This window comes from Astatotilapia calliptera, chromosome 4, assembly GCF_964374335.1.
Source record: "Astatotilapia calliptera chromosome 4, fAstCal68.1, whole genome shotgun sequence".
Classification (NCBI taxonomy): domain Eukaryota; kingdom Metazoa; phylum Chordata; class Actinopteri; order Cichliformes; family Cichlidae; genus Astatotilapia; species Astatotilapia calliptera.
The window spans coordinates 30,383,586-30,398,910 of record NC_137425.1 but is presented as its reverse complement, the minus strand read 5'-3'; the positions used below and the strand labels follow the sequence as shown (position 1 = coordinate 30,398,910).

The 15,325-nt window shown below is 42.2% G+C and overlaps 1 protein-coding gene across 7 annotated transcripts; it reads left to right on the top strand.

The window, feature by feature from the left end:
* Positions 1-706: 706 nt before the first annotated feature.
* On the top strand, positions 707-13,991 carry LOC113021334 (uncharacterized). 7 transcript variants are annotated; one of them, XM_080300459.1, is made up of 7 exons: positions 707-960; positions 3,224-3,519; positions 3,614-3,860; positions 5,837-5,926; positions 8,510-8,716; positions 8,808-8,939; positions 12,351-13,991. In XM_080300459.1, the coding sequence occupies exons 1-7, from the start codon at positions 826-828 to the stop codon at positions 12,516-12,518; spliced, it is 1,275 nt and encodes a 424-aa protein (XP_080156585.1). In that variant the 5' UTR covers positions 707-825; the 3' UTR covers positions 12,519-13,991. The 7 variants fall into 7 exon arrangements, with proteins under 7 accessions (XP_080156585.1, XP_026021731.1, XP_026021732.1 ...); XM_026165946.2 differs by having other exon boundaries at positions 8,808-8,987; XM_026165947.2 differs by having other exon boundaries at positions 8,805-8,939.
* The last annotated feature ends 1,334 nt before the right edge of the window (positions 13,992-15,325 follow it).

Genomic DNA, 15,325 nt, shown 5'->3' with positions numbered 1-15,325 from the left:
TTACAGCGTTGAAATTTGATTCCTTTTGGGTATTCTTTTTCTTTTTAGCACTCATTTTTACATACAGGAACTGGTCACATGTAAGCATATTTAAGCTCTGTGAAAGCTGCAACTAAGTCACCATATCTAAATAACAGGATTTATTCTGAACAAGTTTGGGCATTAATATCATTTGGTCTTATTTATGTTGGAGTTTCAATAGCAGAATCCCTTAAAAAATTGTATACATATTAAATGGGTTCTGTTTTCCTATTTAAACTATGAGGGATCAAAATTACTGGAAATTACTTGTAGGCCTGTAACTTGGACCATTTACATACGAAGGTAAAATTTAGTGTGGCTTTGTTAGTTTTAGTAAATAAGTTAATTACGTTAAATGAAATACTGTCATGTTTATTACTCAAAAAGATTCAAAGAAACACTTAAAAAGTATTTCTCATGTAATTATAAAACAAGTCCTCAAAAAGTTGATATTGTTTTGGCAGCTGTTGGGTCATTTCGTTCTCAAAAAATTACACACACTGCATTATGGTAAAGATTTTCGTCAGCATCCGATGTGTAAATAAACTGCTCGCTTAGTCTTAAAACCATTGCAAAGAAAATATGAAGCTTTGGTTGAAATTTAGCGTCTATGCGTTCATTTCGCTGTCATACTCCGGTCCAGGAGGCGGCAGTAATGCTCCATACGCTTCAATATACCCGCCGCCAAAACGCTCATTTCACAGAAACAATATTTTTCTTTTCGGAAGAAGATCCCGACAAAGCGGCCCTGTTTCTTTTCAGCTTAAAAAAAACAAAACATAGTCGAAAATCTGAAAACCGACGATGTACGCTCGGACAAATACCAGCAGCACACATGGAGACTTCCAAGATAGAAACGGGGTGAACTATGTTACATCGACAGAGTCTTTCGGCCACTGCTCTCAATTGTTCTGGAAAAAGGACCCCAACGACTCCGGAGTAAGAAAGCCAGCAGCTGCCATCACTGTTAGCTAGCGACCATGGGTAGAAATAGCTGCACCAAATAACTAGTGGAGCGACAATTTTACAGCTAAGCATTTAGAGCAGCCTCTCTGTTACACGTGGGTTTTGGTTGAGTGTCTGTGGGTGAGCTGAAGCTGCAGGCTGTGTCACAGAGCAGCTTCGTTAGCATTCGGCTAACGTCATGCTGAGCGGTTTCCGGCCTAGTTTGACTCATAGCTGCAGAGCTAAGTAGCTAATAACTCGTTCCTTTTGAATTTCGTTTCTGTTACAACTCCACAAACTGTTTGGCGAAATTGGACGTTTATGTCCACGCATGCTGTCATGGAAAGAGAAACACCAAGTGACTACCTGCTAGGAAAATAATGATGGAGCAGCTAAGCACCGCGGTTAAGCTAACTTCTCACAACACTGTCTCAGTCAAAGCAGAGTACGCTTAGCCAGCAGCAGTCTTTGCACATTACGACAAGACTGGAAAAACAGTTTAAATGTGTAGACTTCTACACGTTAATCTGTCTTTGGTGTAAGACCAAAACAAGCGTGCATTTCTGGGCAGTGGAACCAGTTTTACATGTATCAGGCCTACAATATTAGCGAGCAACGCAAAGTAAACACGGCTGGCTACCTCGCAGGAAACGGGAGCGGAAGACGCCCCGCGGAGGACTGCACTTCATTCAGTCTCCGACAGATTATCAGCGACCACAACCACACTTTAATCTTTAGAATCGAAACATAATAGTCTGTGGGACGGCCTGCGGGGTATGAACCGTTGAGTTCACTGTAGCTCCCATAGCGTCCCGTAGCTTTTAGGTCCAAGGCATCTGTTGTGATTTGTGACTTGTGGAAGTCGTTCTGCGGTGTGTCACTCTGTATTCCTTCCCCTCTCTCCCTTAGTGTCCAACAGTGTAAAGTGGACACACCAGCATGATATTTGTCTCACAGTGTATACTCTTCCACAGAAGCTCCTTAGGAGTTGATATGTAAAAACAATAAAACGCTTGCTGGTGTGTTGTCACGTAGCATCTCAAACATGTAGTGCCAAATATGGAAGTTTAATGTTTACATTTCTGTTTGTCCTGATGTTTTAGTCACTCTGGGGGTGAAAAAACAAGTTGTCACACAAGCAGACAGTTCTGGTGTTCATCTCAGACTCTTACAACTAACGTAGTGAATTTTTTTGGGATGCACTAGCTGTAAGAATGGTCATAGTGATACTGAGCATTAACATCATCATTTTGCTGCTGTAATGTGTGCGGGTTTTTTCTTTTTTCTTTAATTACCCCCTTTGTGGCAGGGGGCAAGGAAAACTTGATGTGGCACAACAGATAAACAGAGAGTCCCATTGATAGATGACATCTTATTTGGGGATACACATTAGAGGCTGATATTAGGCCTGTGTTTGAACTGTCAAAGCATCACAAGCGTTGATTTATCTAATTACTCCATTCTGCTCTATGCTTGGTGTCAGTCTAATGAATGACCTGAGGATTTTGAGTTGTTAGTGTCTCCACAGAATCTGTGTGTGTTTGGTTCTAGTGTTTCTAGGCCCACAGTGTAGTTCTACATGTGGTACTGCAGTAGTTTTTCAGAATTTACTCTCAACATACTGATTGAACTTATGTGAAGATACGTATGCGTGAAAGAGTAAAATTATATGTATTAAATACATAATAAGAGTCGTTAGCTGTCATTTAATGCAAATATAATTAAATGTTGCTTAAGTTTAATACATAGTAATAAATATTTAAGAAGGGCTGTACCCTTTATTTGAAGTGTTTAGATGTTCCCACTAGGTACTGAAGCTATGTCAGATCTGGGCTCTGATTGGCTGGAATTGTGTTCTAGCAATTTTCTTGTGTAAAGCTTTGTCTCAGAACTGTCTATCATCCCAGATATCCACATATCACACCAGGCAGCTGCATGTGCAGGTTTGTCAGGTGTTTCAAGTGGTCAGAAAGAGAGAGGAGGTCAATGATGAATTAAATATCAAGACTATCCAGTGCTATGAACAAGTGTTATGATTGAATTTTTTGCATGATGAATTCATTTAAGGGAAGAAAACCTCGCCCTGTATAAGAAAGTAATTCACAGTCAGTGGTTGCGCCTTGGTAGCAGTGACTGCAATCAAGCGTTTGCACTTATCGATGAGTCTTTTGCGTTGCTGTTGAGGAATTTTTGCTCATTCTTCTTTAATGTATGAATGTAGTTAGTGTTAACATTTCCTTTAACGTTACCGTCACAGCCAAGTTCAACGATCAGCTGGTGCGATCAGCTTCCTTCATCCTCAGCAGCCCTCTCCACCTCCAGCCTCTCCTCAGCATCGCTCTCCAGCTCCAGCCTTTCCTCAGCGTCGCTCTCCAGCTCCAGGCTCTCTATGGAGTCCCAAGCACCAGCACCGGCGCCGCCACCAGCAACAACAGTGTCAGACGACATGGAATCAGACGAGAGGCCGTACGTCTGCGACCTGTGCAGCTGCGCCTACAAACACGCCAGCTCCCTGCTGAACCACAAACTCACCCACAAGACCGGAGACTTCAGGTTGGGACGTGTGGCTTGTTTGCGTAAATGCATGAAACATTCTACTCCTTTCCTTGTTACTAATGTTCACGCCATTTTCAACTCCAAAACCCAGGTGCGACTTTTGCAGTAAGCCCTACACCAACTACATGTCCTTGCGCAACCACATGCGAATCCACGGTCAGAAGCGCTACATGTGCGACCTGTGTGGGAAGGCCTTTCGCCTGGCCCGGTACCTCCGTAACCATCAGAGGATCCACGACGATGGGCCCAACCGCTTTGACTGTCCCTCCTGCTGCAAGAGCTACAGAACCATGTTAGAGCTGGCTCAGCATCGCTGCAGCGCTGCTGTGTCCAACCAGGTAGGTCTGTGTTTCTGATGATAGCGTGGGCTTAACTGATGTGACTAACACTGTAGTTCTCTCGAAGCCGTTTTTTGTGTTGTATTTGAAAGAAATGTAAAATGCAGCTGCGTTTAAATGTGACTTGTTTTGCTACAAAAACACATCCCACTGATGAGTGTGTCTATTCTACAGCGTGATCTAAAAGAAAAAGGCTCAGTGTTTTCCTGAAACACCTGGGTATCGTAGTTGTTAAACTTTACTCACAGGAGGAAATGTAGTTCGTTAGGGATTATTTTCAGTGGTAAAGTAATTACACAAGTAGAGCAATATAGAATATCATTAAAGGGAAGTCTGCTTTCTCTTTTTTCCTAGCATGAATTAATGAATACACAGACTGGTTACAAATTGACCCTTTGACCCTTGTGTTGATGTGTTGTGGGAGTTGTGCATTTTGGGTCCATTTGTCCTCTTAACTATAAGGCAGCGGTCCCCAACCTTTTTTGGACCACAGACCCGTTTATGTCTGACAATATTTTCACGAACCGGCCTTTAAGGTGTCGTGGATGAATACAACAAAATAAAACCAGTACCAAAAAAGAAGAAGATTTATTCATAACACACGGGAAAAGACCCAGGGAACCGAGTTAACGATAAAAACTATAACAAAAAAACGGTAAAACACCCTGAAAACCATACATTTCCCACTCGATCCTCAACTCATGGTACCAAACGAATTATGGACCGGTACCGGTCCATGGCCCAGGGGTTGGGGACCACTGCTATAAGGGACACTGCACATCAATACAAAGCTGTTCTGTGTGATCACATTCATGATAAAATGCTATACCATCATCAGAGAAACTAACAGTTATTACAGCTTAGCTTTTAGTTGGTCATAAAGTAAGTTTACCTGCATAAGAGTGAAAAAGCCAGACCCTGCTAGCTCAATGCACTGATGTAATGTGAGCTCCATGTAAGCCAACCTTATTGTATCTGCTGGGTCCTCTGTTACAAACTCCCAGCTTTACTATGCACATAAAATACACATTAGTAAACCAACTGTTCCCAGTAACTAGTTTGTGGAATAACATCGCACTCATTAGCTAACCTCTTAAAGAGTAATCTTGCAACTTAGTGTCGTGCCTCACGTCATCGATTAAAAGACTCAAATGATGAAGCAGCAGCAGGGAGATCCTGACTTGAAGCTTTGGTATGCTGTAGCTTACACTTTGCTAACAGAGCTAGCATCTTTTTTAATAAAACATAAAGAACAATATGAAAGATTATTTATATCATTTTTTTTACCCCTTACTCCCCTTACGTTCAAGTAGCTCTAGAGCTCGATAGAGATGCTCCTGAACAGACAAAAACACACTTATTGTCTAATCAAACAAAACGTATGTTATGTTGTTCTTCACTCATGTTACAGCTGTTAACCTTTAACATTAGCGATGCACTCATTTAAAGCTACTGACGCTTTATCTGTTGTGTCACACCAGTTTTGCATTGGGTGAATATTTGAAGTGAAGAGTAATGAAGACTTTAATTTTTCAGAAAATGTGTTATGTTTTTTCTTGTAAAGACGTTTCCTTGATTTTGCTGGAACAGATGTGGGGGTCAATAATATATATATAATAATATATGTATGTATATGTATATTAGTGGGAACACTGGCATGTATGGATGTTGATGTGTATGGCTAGGACTTTTTCTACACTGAAGTGTGTGTGCATGTAATACAGTGTAGTTTGTACTGTGTTTTCCTTCCTCTCTCCACTGACCTGCTTGGGAGAATGTTTATCCAGTCTTCCTGTAGTGGAAGTGTGCCGCGGCACTAGGGTTAGACTAGGGTTAGGCTGAGATTAGGGAAAGGCTCAGGGCTCAGATGACAGAGAATGAATACATTTCAGCTGATTTTCCTAACAAGTACAGTAATACAAACTTATATGTGTGTGTCTGTGTGTGTCTGTGTGTGCATGGGGCTGGTTCATAAGAACCGATTCAACTGCCCGTCCTGCTTTAAGAGCTACCGAACCATGCTGGACCTGGCCCAGCACCGCTGCAGCGCCGCGGCCAAAAACCAGGTTGGTGTGAGCGTGAGTGAGCATGTGTGTGAATGTGGCGTGTGAGGCAGAATCGGCAGTTTCAGGGAGAACCAGCGCATACGGGCATTTTAGATTTTAGATCAAATTCCTGATGCAGCCTGCTTCTGATGTATGCGCGGCTCTTTAGTAAAAAACCATCACAATGTTCTTTTTAGATCGGATCTTTTTTCCTGGCGCTGTCTTCACAGAATGTATACTCTACACTTTTGGATTCCATATTTGGAGCTTGCTGTTGACTATAACATCTAAAATCTCTTAACAGAAATATTTGAGTCTTTTTTTTCCTAACACTTGACTGCTGATATTTGAGATGGAGTGCAAGGTGGCCAAAGTGGATAACTTCAGCTAGTACTAGCATCAATGTTCGAACTCTCAAACTAAACCTTAGTCATGGAACACGTCTCAATCCAATCAAAAGTAGAGACGGTGACCAGCAGGCACAGCCTTATGGGTTCTACTTTTTTTCCACTTATTTTGGCGTGCAGGTGTGTAACAATACTTCTTTGACCATATTTAAGTAGAGTTGACGTCAGTTTACTTAGCAAACCTTTTGACTTTTTTGTGGAGCTGTGAGATCAGAGGTAACTGAAAAAACAGCACAAGTGTGGAACAGTAAAGACTACTGCAGTCATCTTCTTTAAAAAAACAAAACAAACCAGCAAAAATGAGATCCAGTGCAAACCCTGCCAGGGAGAGCTAACACATCCACAAGTCTACCCCAGCTTTGCACAGCTGTTTGATGAATGGTGAATATTGAGCAGCATCTCTGCTTGAAGTGTGCATTGCTTGTAGGGATGCAGTGACGTATCAGCAGATTTTAACAAGCATCAGCCGGTATCAGTCCTGGAAACTGCAGAAAAGAAAGAAGCAAATTAAGGAAACAAAAAAATATATATTGATACCAAAAGAGGCCATGAGCTAAATTATTATTTTAAACAACTTCTAATTTTGCTGTTCTCAGACCTGTGGTTTATTTACTTTGGTCTGAATCAGTTGATATGTTTGTGTACTTGTAGCGTTTTCCCACGGTTTGGTTTCTTTTCATACACAGAAAACAGCAGGCGAGCCAAAATGTGTCACTACAAACCACATCAGGATGTTCAGCCTGCCAGATATGTCTGAGGTCTGTGCAGACACAAGTAAAAACAGGAAGTTGGTGTTGAATTGTGGACTAGTGGATAGCTCCTAATTTACTTAATGGGCAAAAGTGTACTGGACACCTGTTGCATCCAACTACCATAACTAGTAGTTGGGTTGAGGTCGGATCATGTTTTAACCATCAAGGTAACTGTTCTAGAGTTTGATGGAACAGGGCTGAGACCAGCTACTCCAAAGGTCCACGCCTGGAATTATAACTGTCTTTTTGCACAAATAAATAGCATCAAAGTCAAACACTGCCCAGACTTTGGTTTAAATGGACTAAATCTGAGAGTTTGTGAAAACGCCCTATCAGTGCATTGATCTCTAGTGCTTTGCAGCTTGTAATGTATTGATTATACGTGTGGTTTTCCTGCTGTGGAAGGCCGCATTTTGAATATTTAGTATGTAGCCCAAACTGTAATTTAGCACAGGCTACATTAAGCTTTCAGACAAGCTCAGTCATGTCGATTTAAATTTCTGTTACTGATTAGAAAATCAGCAGCTCAGGAAACATCTGGCTGTTAAAGCTGAAGACAGCTGCTGGAGCAGCAGACGTCAGCGGGCTGAAGTCACGCAGCTTTGTTCCTGACTGGCTCACCTTTATCAGCTGGGCTAAATTCAGTGCAACAGTTACTTTGTTTGTACTTACTGTTGCCATGGCAGCACAATACAGAATCCCAATGCTACATTATTAAAAACACATTAGTGTTTGTATTTCTAAATACTCAAACATACTTTAATACTGCCCGAGTCTCATACGTTCGCATTTGTTTTCACTTCCATGTCACTGCTCTGTATAACAGTAGACAAAAGTAAATATGAGAGATATCCACAAAGATGAGAAGGTTGTAAAACAGACAAAAAAATCAACCAACCACAAATTCCCATAAAATAGCTCGTTTTGTTAGAGGTGTGAGGAGGCAAAGGTATGGGTGAGAGGGATTTATGTGCTGCTCAGGGAAACCGTCAGAGAGCATGTTAGGTTTAAACTAATGTCAGCAGAAATCCTGACGCTGTCGGGGTTGGAGGACGGCACGATGAGACGACGGTGTCTTCCGTGATTAAATGACAGAGACGAGATTGGAGTCGACTGTCCCGTTTTAGGAGCGGCAACCTTAATAGAAATACTGAATTTCTGTTTGAATGTGTGCGTGTGTGTGCGCGCGTGTATATGTTTGTGCGTGCGTGGGTGTGTGTGTAACTTTACCACTTCATCTTCATCATATTAATAGGTTTAGACAGGGCAGTGAAAGGTGTGAGATAGATGTGGAAGAATCAGGTCTGAACAGCACAAGAGGTTTGAGACCAACCTCGACAGTAACATCACATTCATCTGTCACCTCTTCTGTTTAACAGCGTGTCTAACGACAGGTACAATCACCCTTTCCTGTGTCTTTCCCTCCTACCCTTGCTTCCATCCAGTCCGGCGGTCGTCGCTCCAACTTCTCAGCTACACCTCGTCGCCAGCAGCAACAACAGCAACAGCAGCAGAATAATGCTAACTCTATGATGCAACCGCATGGTGGACATGGCCAGCCGGAACCTCTCCCCTCTCACTGCGTCTCACCAATGTCCCAAGGAGGGCAGGGTGGGGGCGTGGCTAGTCAGTCTGTTCCTGACCCACACCAGGTAATGTCAGGAGGAGCTCTGGTGAGCGATTGTTTCTTCGTAGCTCTGTTGTTGTCGGCGTTTACGTCGAGCTTTCTTTGTGTCTCAGCAGGGCCGCCCCAGCTCAGTGTCCTCTCAGGCCAGCCAGCAGAACATGAGGAGCTCGTCCTCCAATAAACACGTCTCCTCGTCCAGTGCTACCCCGTCCTCCTCCTACTCCCTTCTTCAGCCCCTGGTGCCTGAGGTAAAGGAGATGAGCTCAGGATACACTAGGCTGAGCGCCAACCCCATGGTATGAGAGAGCACCGCCACACACTCGCTGTTTGCTTTCTGCTGGCTAGCTGCCTTTCCTCTATCTTACCTAATAACACCAGGAGAGAGAGACTAGTGCTATAATACTCTCTCTACCAGGAGCTTCTCCTCACAGGTCTTTCTCACTCTTGACAAAGTCGCAGAGAAACATTTTCTGTTGCTATTGGGAAACAGTTTCATCTATAAGAGACAGAAATGAGTTTCTGTTATGATAAAGGTGGCAAGTTCGTGGCTTCCTCTTTGCAAAGTGAAGCGGACCGTCTGTCTGCACAACGCCAAATTAGTGTCGGTTAACTGTACGTGTCATTTTCAGCTGTGTAAGCAGAACTGCGCAAAGCTACCACTGAGCCAGACTTCAAGATGCTCTCCTTCAGTGTCCACTCTCTGTGAAGTGCTCACACTGGGAAAGTTCTGTAGCGGCGAATCCGTGACCCACGCTGGATCTTAAAGCGCTGTCCGAAGAGAACAACTGTAGGCTTTTAGAGTTTATTACTGGGTAACAGGAAGAAGTTCTCATCGTGCCAACGATGGTTGAGTCCCGTGTCAGAACGCTCAACTTCAGAAATGAAATGAACAAGTTTTACAGCATGGTACAAAAATGATTTGGGTGTCTGTGAATAGCTTCCCCCTTCATAGCTGTACAGGGTGTGATTCAGAGCTGACCTTTAGCTGACCCTCTGCTCAACGTGGTCACTTGTAACTTAGGTTAGGATGTAAAACTCTAAGCTTTCTAATTTAAGGAAAATTATTAAAAGAATCCAGGTAGTTTCACAGTCTGTAACCTCACGTACACAGGCAGTGATTCACTGACTCTAGTGTATTATTATACTACATGTTAGTGTTAACTTGGTCTTTACAGTAATGCTGTAACAATACAGGAGTAAAGGGCTTCAGTCATTGCTTGGTTGTAAACAATAAAGCCAGTTTAGTGCTGATCTTCTTCCATGTCCTGTCAGCTGATAAGCCCATCTGAGCAGCACTCCTGGCTTTAATTTAAACCTTAATCATTGTATTGAATCAAATACTGACATTCCGTAAGAAGGATGTTTATTACTAACGGCCTCCAATTATGGTAGAAATTTCATTTTTCAATTAGTCAGCCAGCAAAGAAAACAGGCTAAAATGTGGCTGCTAAGGTGATCCTTTGTCGTGGGCTGTGACCTGTGGACCTTCACTGGCGGTATGAGGCTCTCTAACATTAGTAACCTGGGGCTGTGCCTTCTGCTCTTTCACACCAGTCACCCTGTGAGCTTGTGTTGCACGTTTCCATGTTGTATTTTAGGCTTTACACCATCACATACTGAAACATATTTATGACATCCATGTTCATACAGCAGTGCAAAACTAAGTTTAAAAAAGTTGGACATCTGCAACATAGATCTGTTGCAAACACTTCTAAAAACCCTGGAGGAACATGTTCCGGGTCAGACGGTCAGGACCTGTGATTGAAAGGCAGAAAAATCAGTGTAAAAACAGTTTTGTTAAGTCTTTGTGTAGAAAACCTTTCAAATGTAAAGGTTTTCCTTCTTTGGAGTAGTTTATGATTAAAAGAATAAATGCCTAGTTCTTCTAAACAAGGCATACAAATAAGATTGGAGTATTTAAAATATATTTATGCTGCTATAATTTGTCATATTATCTAAAGAAATGAGAAAACCTGCTGAAGACTGTAGGATTTGAACCCACAGCCTTCTTCTTCCACTTTGGTGCCATTATTTTATTAGACCAGGGGTCGGCAACCTGCGGCTCTTTAGTGCTTATAGTGCGGCTCCACGTGGTTTGGGAAAAGTATTTAGCTGAAGTGTATTTTATTTATGTTAGTTCTTTTTTAACTTGTACTTCTAAATTGGAAGATTATTGTGATTTTGAAATATGAAAATAAAATTATATTCTATTATTTTTTCATCGCTCAAAATAAGCGTCACACTCGCGGAAGCCGGTATACCCGCCGAAACGCCGTGCATTTATCGAGACTTTCAACCCCAGGTAGGCCAGTTATGGATCTTCGGATCCACATTATATCAGCAGCTGTTCTCCACCGTGAACTATGTTAAAAACAAACACCGCTCACGCCTCACAGACGACAGCTTACAGTCCTGCGTAAAGATGAAAGTGACTTCGTACAGCCCTGATTTGCAGACGCTGTGTGCAGAGATTCAGGAGCAGAAGTCCCGTTGTAAACATATCACGGCAGTGATTGCAGGTGCCGCTCAGGTGCGTCCTCCTCCCCTGCAGCGGCGCTGCAGACCACGCCCCGCCACACACATTAACCAGGTAAAATACATATTTAGGCAGAATTTTGCAAATATCTATTTTTTTAGCAGCATAGTGCTTTTTTTCCAATTATTTTTTTAAAAGCCAGGCCAAGGCTCCAAAAGCCCAAAGGCGATATAAGGGTGGCGGCTCACAACAGTTTTTGTTTGCTACATGGATTATTTTAGTTCAGCTGGGTGTCTTTCCTTTTGTTATATTTCTTTAAGAGTTCAAAATGTGTTAATTACATAAATAAAATGTAATTTTCTCTGTAGCACTTCATGGATTTAAGCAACACACCTTAGTTGTTCACACAAAGCATGAAAGTAAAAAACAATATATACAGTGTTATCTTTAATTTAGATGTCAAAAAGTATTTGCGGCTCCCCGTGTTTTCTTTTGCGTGGAAACAGGGTCCAAGTGGCTCTTTGGGTGTTAAAGGTTGCTGGCCCCTGTATTAGACTGTCCAGGCTTAGTCTTTCATAGAGTGGTCGAGTGTTTCAACATGCTGTTTATAAAAACAATAACATCAACAGGACTGACTGTGAAGTTTATTTAACACGGGCTCTTGTTCTAGAACCACCTGTAAGAGTGTTCATGAAGTAAAGCAGTGAAATAACCAAAGATTTTTCAATGGTAAACTAAAATAAACAAAGTCAGTGTGGAAACTAACGAAAACAAGAAACACTGTCGACCAAAAACGAAGCTCTCGTCATTAAATCAGGAAACATTGCCCGTTTCCTTCTGTGTAGCGCGTCCACTCGTGCACATTCCCACAGCAAGTCAAAAATGGAGTTAACTCTCGATACGAGTTACTGTGCCCTGATGGTTTAATTCCACTTGAGTAAGAAGGGAGGATATATATCACAGCAGTCAGGTGTTGTGTTGCAGCTTTTGCACCGCCATTGCTTTTTGTGTTTTGTGCCCTTGCAGTGGCTTTTTCCACCGTTCATGCATCGCTGTGACTTCTTTCCTTTTGCCTTCTCCTCGTACATCCACTGCATTATTCATGACTGTCGTTTTATTTCATCCACCGACTCTTTTTCTGCACCAGTGACACAATTCTTTGTCTCTCCACCTCCCTCTCCAGCCGAAGCACCAGGACACTTTCTCTCTGCCCCCCCAGCGACCCCTCACCACCATCAACCCCATCGGCCACTCCCTTCATCCGAACGGAGCGCCCACACTCAAGCCCTCCCCCGTGCCACGCACCATCCAGGCCATGCCCTGGGAACAGCGCTCCCTCTACAACCAATGAGACACCTGGGGAACCAACACCTCCCTGTTCGCGTCACATCTATGACCACACACCCTCCTTCTCCACCCCGACCCTCTCAGATCCAGCGTCAAGGACGGACGACTGCCGGACGCCTGCCTTTTCCTTCAGTCCTCCTCTGGAACGTTGTTTGGGATTGGGGGAGGGCACCGTTGAGAACTAGTTGAGATTGATTACTGAGTAGTTAGGTTTAAAACGATGTGTTGCCTTGACCCTCATGTATGATCTATGCCATGTACTGGATATAAGTTAAAATGTCTGTCTCCTAATCTGTCCTCACTAAGAATTTATCTCCCTCGTCCTCCTCTATCACCCTAGTTATGAAATATTTATCCTTCCCATTATGAGTAGTGTCTCCCACCACCTTTTCCGTATGTTAAATGAAGCCTATTTTTATTAAGAGTGTGTTCCAAACCCATGAATGATAATGGATTCCTGGCGCCAAGTTGTAAAAATAATTGTTAAAGTTTTTTAAACATAACATCATTTTATTTTATTTTTTCGTCCAATGAGGTTTCTGGAAAAAGTAAGGACGGAGGGAACATGAACAGTTTCTTTGTATTTTTTTTTTCACCCGCCCCTCGGACGAGCTCCAGAACGAACATTGTGTATATTGTGCGTTAGGAGGTGTAATGAATTCCGTTCTCTCAGCAAGGACCACAAAAGAAACATTTCTGCAAAAAACCCATGTCTCCCTGTTCCTGCCCGCTCAGCTCAGGTGTGCTGTGGAGACTGAAGCCACCGAACAAGGACAGTCGGGGCGCTGTTCTTTTAACACACAACTGAAAGCTCACGTTTTTTCTAAACTGGTGGTTTGTGGTTATTGTAGTTTTAATAATATGTTGGCTGGGAATCAAATCTAGCAGATAACAGCGAGCCTCCATCCCTTTTGTTCCAAACTGACTGTTACCAGGTTTGTTCCTTTCACTTTGAAGCATTTGAAGAAGTGCTGTATAATTATCACGGTCTCACTTCCACCCCTCTACCGAGAGCTGTGTCTGCTGTAAAGATGTGACATTGCCACCCCCTCCCACCACCACTCACTCACGCCATCACCAGTGACTTAGCGGTCGCACCGGGCCTGGCTCCCACACACCTCCAGCTCCTGTAGGGAAAAATCAAACACACACAAGACACCACCTGACTCACTACTCCCAGGGTTTAGTTAAAGCCTAGATTTCAGTAAGCAGCCAATCACTTCTGGCCAAGTTGATAAGAATTTAGTCCAATCTGACAGTGAAAGACTGGCTCCAGTATGTAGTTCTGTTAGATTATCTCTCGCTAACATGGTGTTCATTGAAATACCCACAGTTCTACTGACATTGTATTTTCTCTTTTTAAAGTTGTTTCTATTTTTATTCATATGTTTTCATTGTTGCTTTCTCTATCCTTGTAAAGTGTCTTTGAGTATTTAGAAAAGTGCTATACAAATAAAATGTTTTATTATTATCACCATCAGTGCTGCTCTTCTCACAGAGAGGACATAGATGTAAATATTTGACTTGGAAGTAGAATTTCTGCTTTGCTCAACAGCAGCTGTTGAGAGATCACGCTCAACTTTACAGAGTCTAAAAGTTGCCTGAAGTTTTGGAAAGTATTAAATTCTGTGTGACAGAAAAGCCAACCCCTGCTGAAGACTGTGATGCAGCTACAATTGCAGAATAAGTAAGTTTTCATCCTTGTCATCATAGTCCACACATGAGCAAAATGGGACCCGAGGAATCGGACCTGTGATGTAAATGAGGTAGTTGTAATATGCTGCTGTTTAACATCAGTCCAGTCTGCTGTGTTTTCTTAGTGACCTATGCAGGGGTGTGTATATTTGCGGGTTAATTTAAACGATTATGTAGCATTTAGGTGGATTTTTATGTTTGAAATATTCAGAGGTTAAACCTGTGCTCTTTGTAATGCCCAGCAGAGGACTTGTTATATTTCTAAAGACCTCTGTGGAAAAACAGCATTTCATTTCTCTCGTTCTGTGACCTCCATAAACTTTAAATGATGGGTTTATGGATTTGGCAAGTTTATTTTCTGAATTTTGGGGGAGAAAAGGAGAGCAAGGCAAACAAATGTGTAGCTCTTTCTCACATCTGTTTGCTCATCACATCACTGTCTGAAATGCACCCAAAGCACTGATTTATATTTTAATTCAAATAAAAGTGAACTTTTTGAATGAATGGCTAATCAGATGAAGATGCCTGGTCTTCTGCATGGACATGGTCACATGACAAATGGTCTTCAGGTAAGTGTCTGTAGTTTAACAGTTAAGCCACAAAGGTTTTCCCCACAAAGACTTTTTGACTTTGCCAGAAAGTCCTTATGCTAAATCTATGAATTTTCATATAACAGTTCAATACTCCAAGTCATTCTTGTCCAAATTCATACTAGGATTTGATGTCAAATACATCCAGGTGATAACCTTGTCTGCCCAGATGAATGTGAAAACAAGCGGCACAGTGCAGCTTGAATGTTAGTCTGATAAGTATAAGAAAAGAAAATCGTTGAATGGTAAGGTGCTTCAAACCTCAGGTTTGCCCCATATGAAGTAATGGGCACTTTAGGATGTTTGCATTTAGCTTTTTGTGGGTAAAAACTGTCTCTCTAACGTTAGCATGTATTATATCTTAAAGGTTCCAGTCAGTCAGGACTGAAGCCACGTGATAAGAGACCGCTGTACTGGGATGGAAGGACGTTACGTTACTTGGAGGAATTTGTATTTTTTTTTAATATACTGAATTCTAAAAACAAAGGGGGGAAGGCAGATTATTTAAATGGAGAGTGATTAAATG

What these genes read in the sequence shown, in the direction of transcription:
- LOC113021334 (XM_026165945.2), top strand. Translation starts at nt 826, where the DNA reads ATGTACGCTCGGACAAATACCAGCAGCACACATGGAGACTTCCAAGAT. An exon ending in GCGCCGCGGCCAAAAACCAG is followed by an intron (nt 5,927 to 8,509) that starts GTTGGTGTGAGC and finishes GCTTCCATCCAG; the next exon opens with TCCGGCGGTCGTCGCTCCAA. An exon ending in CTGTTCCTGACCCACACCAG is followed by an intron (nt 8,717 to 8,804) that starts GTAATGTCAGGA and finishes TTTGTGTCTCAG; the next exon opens with CAGGGCCGCCCCAGCTCAGT.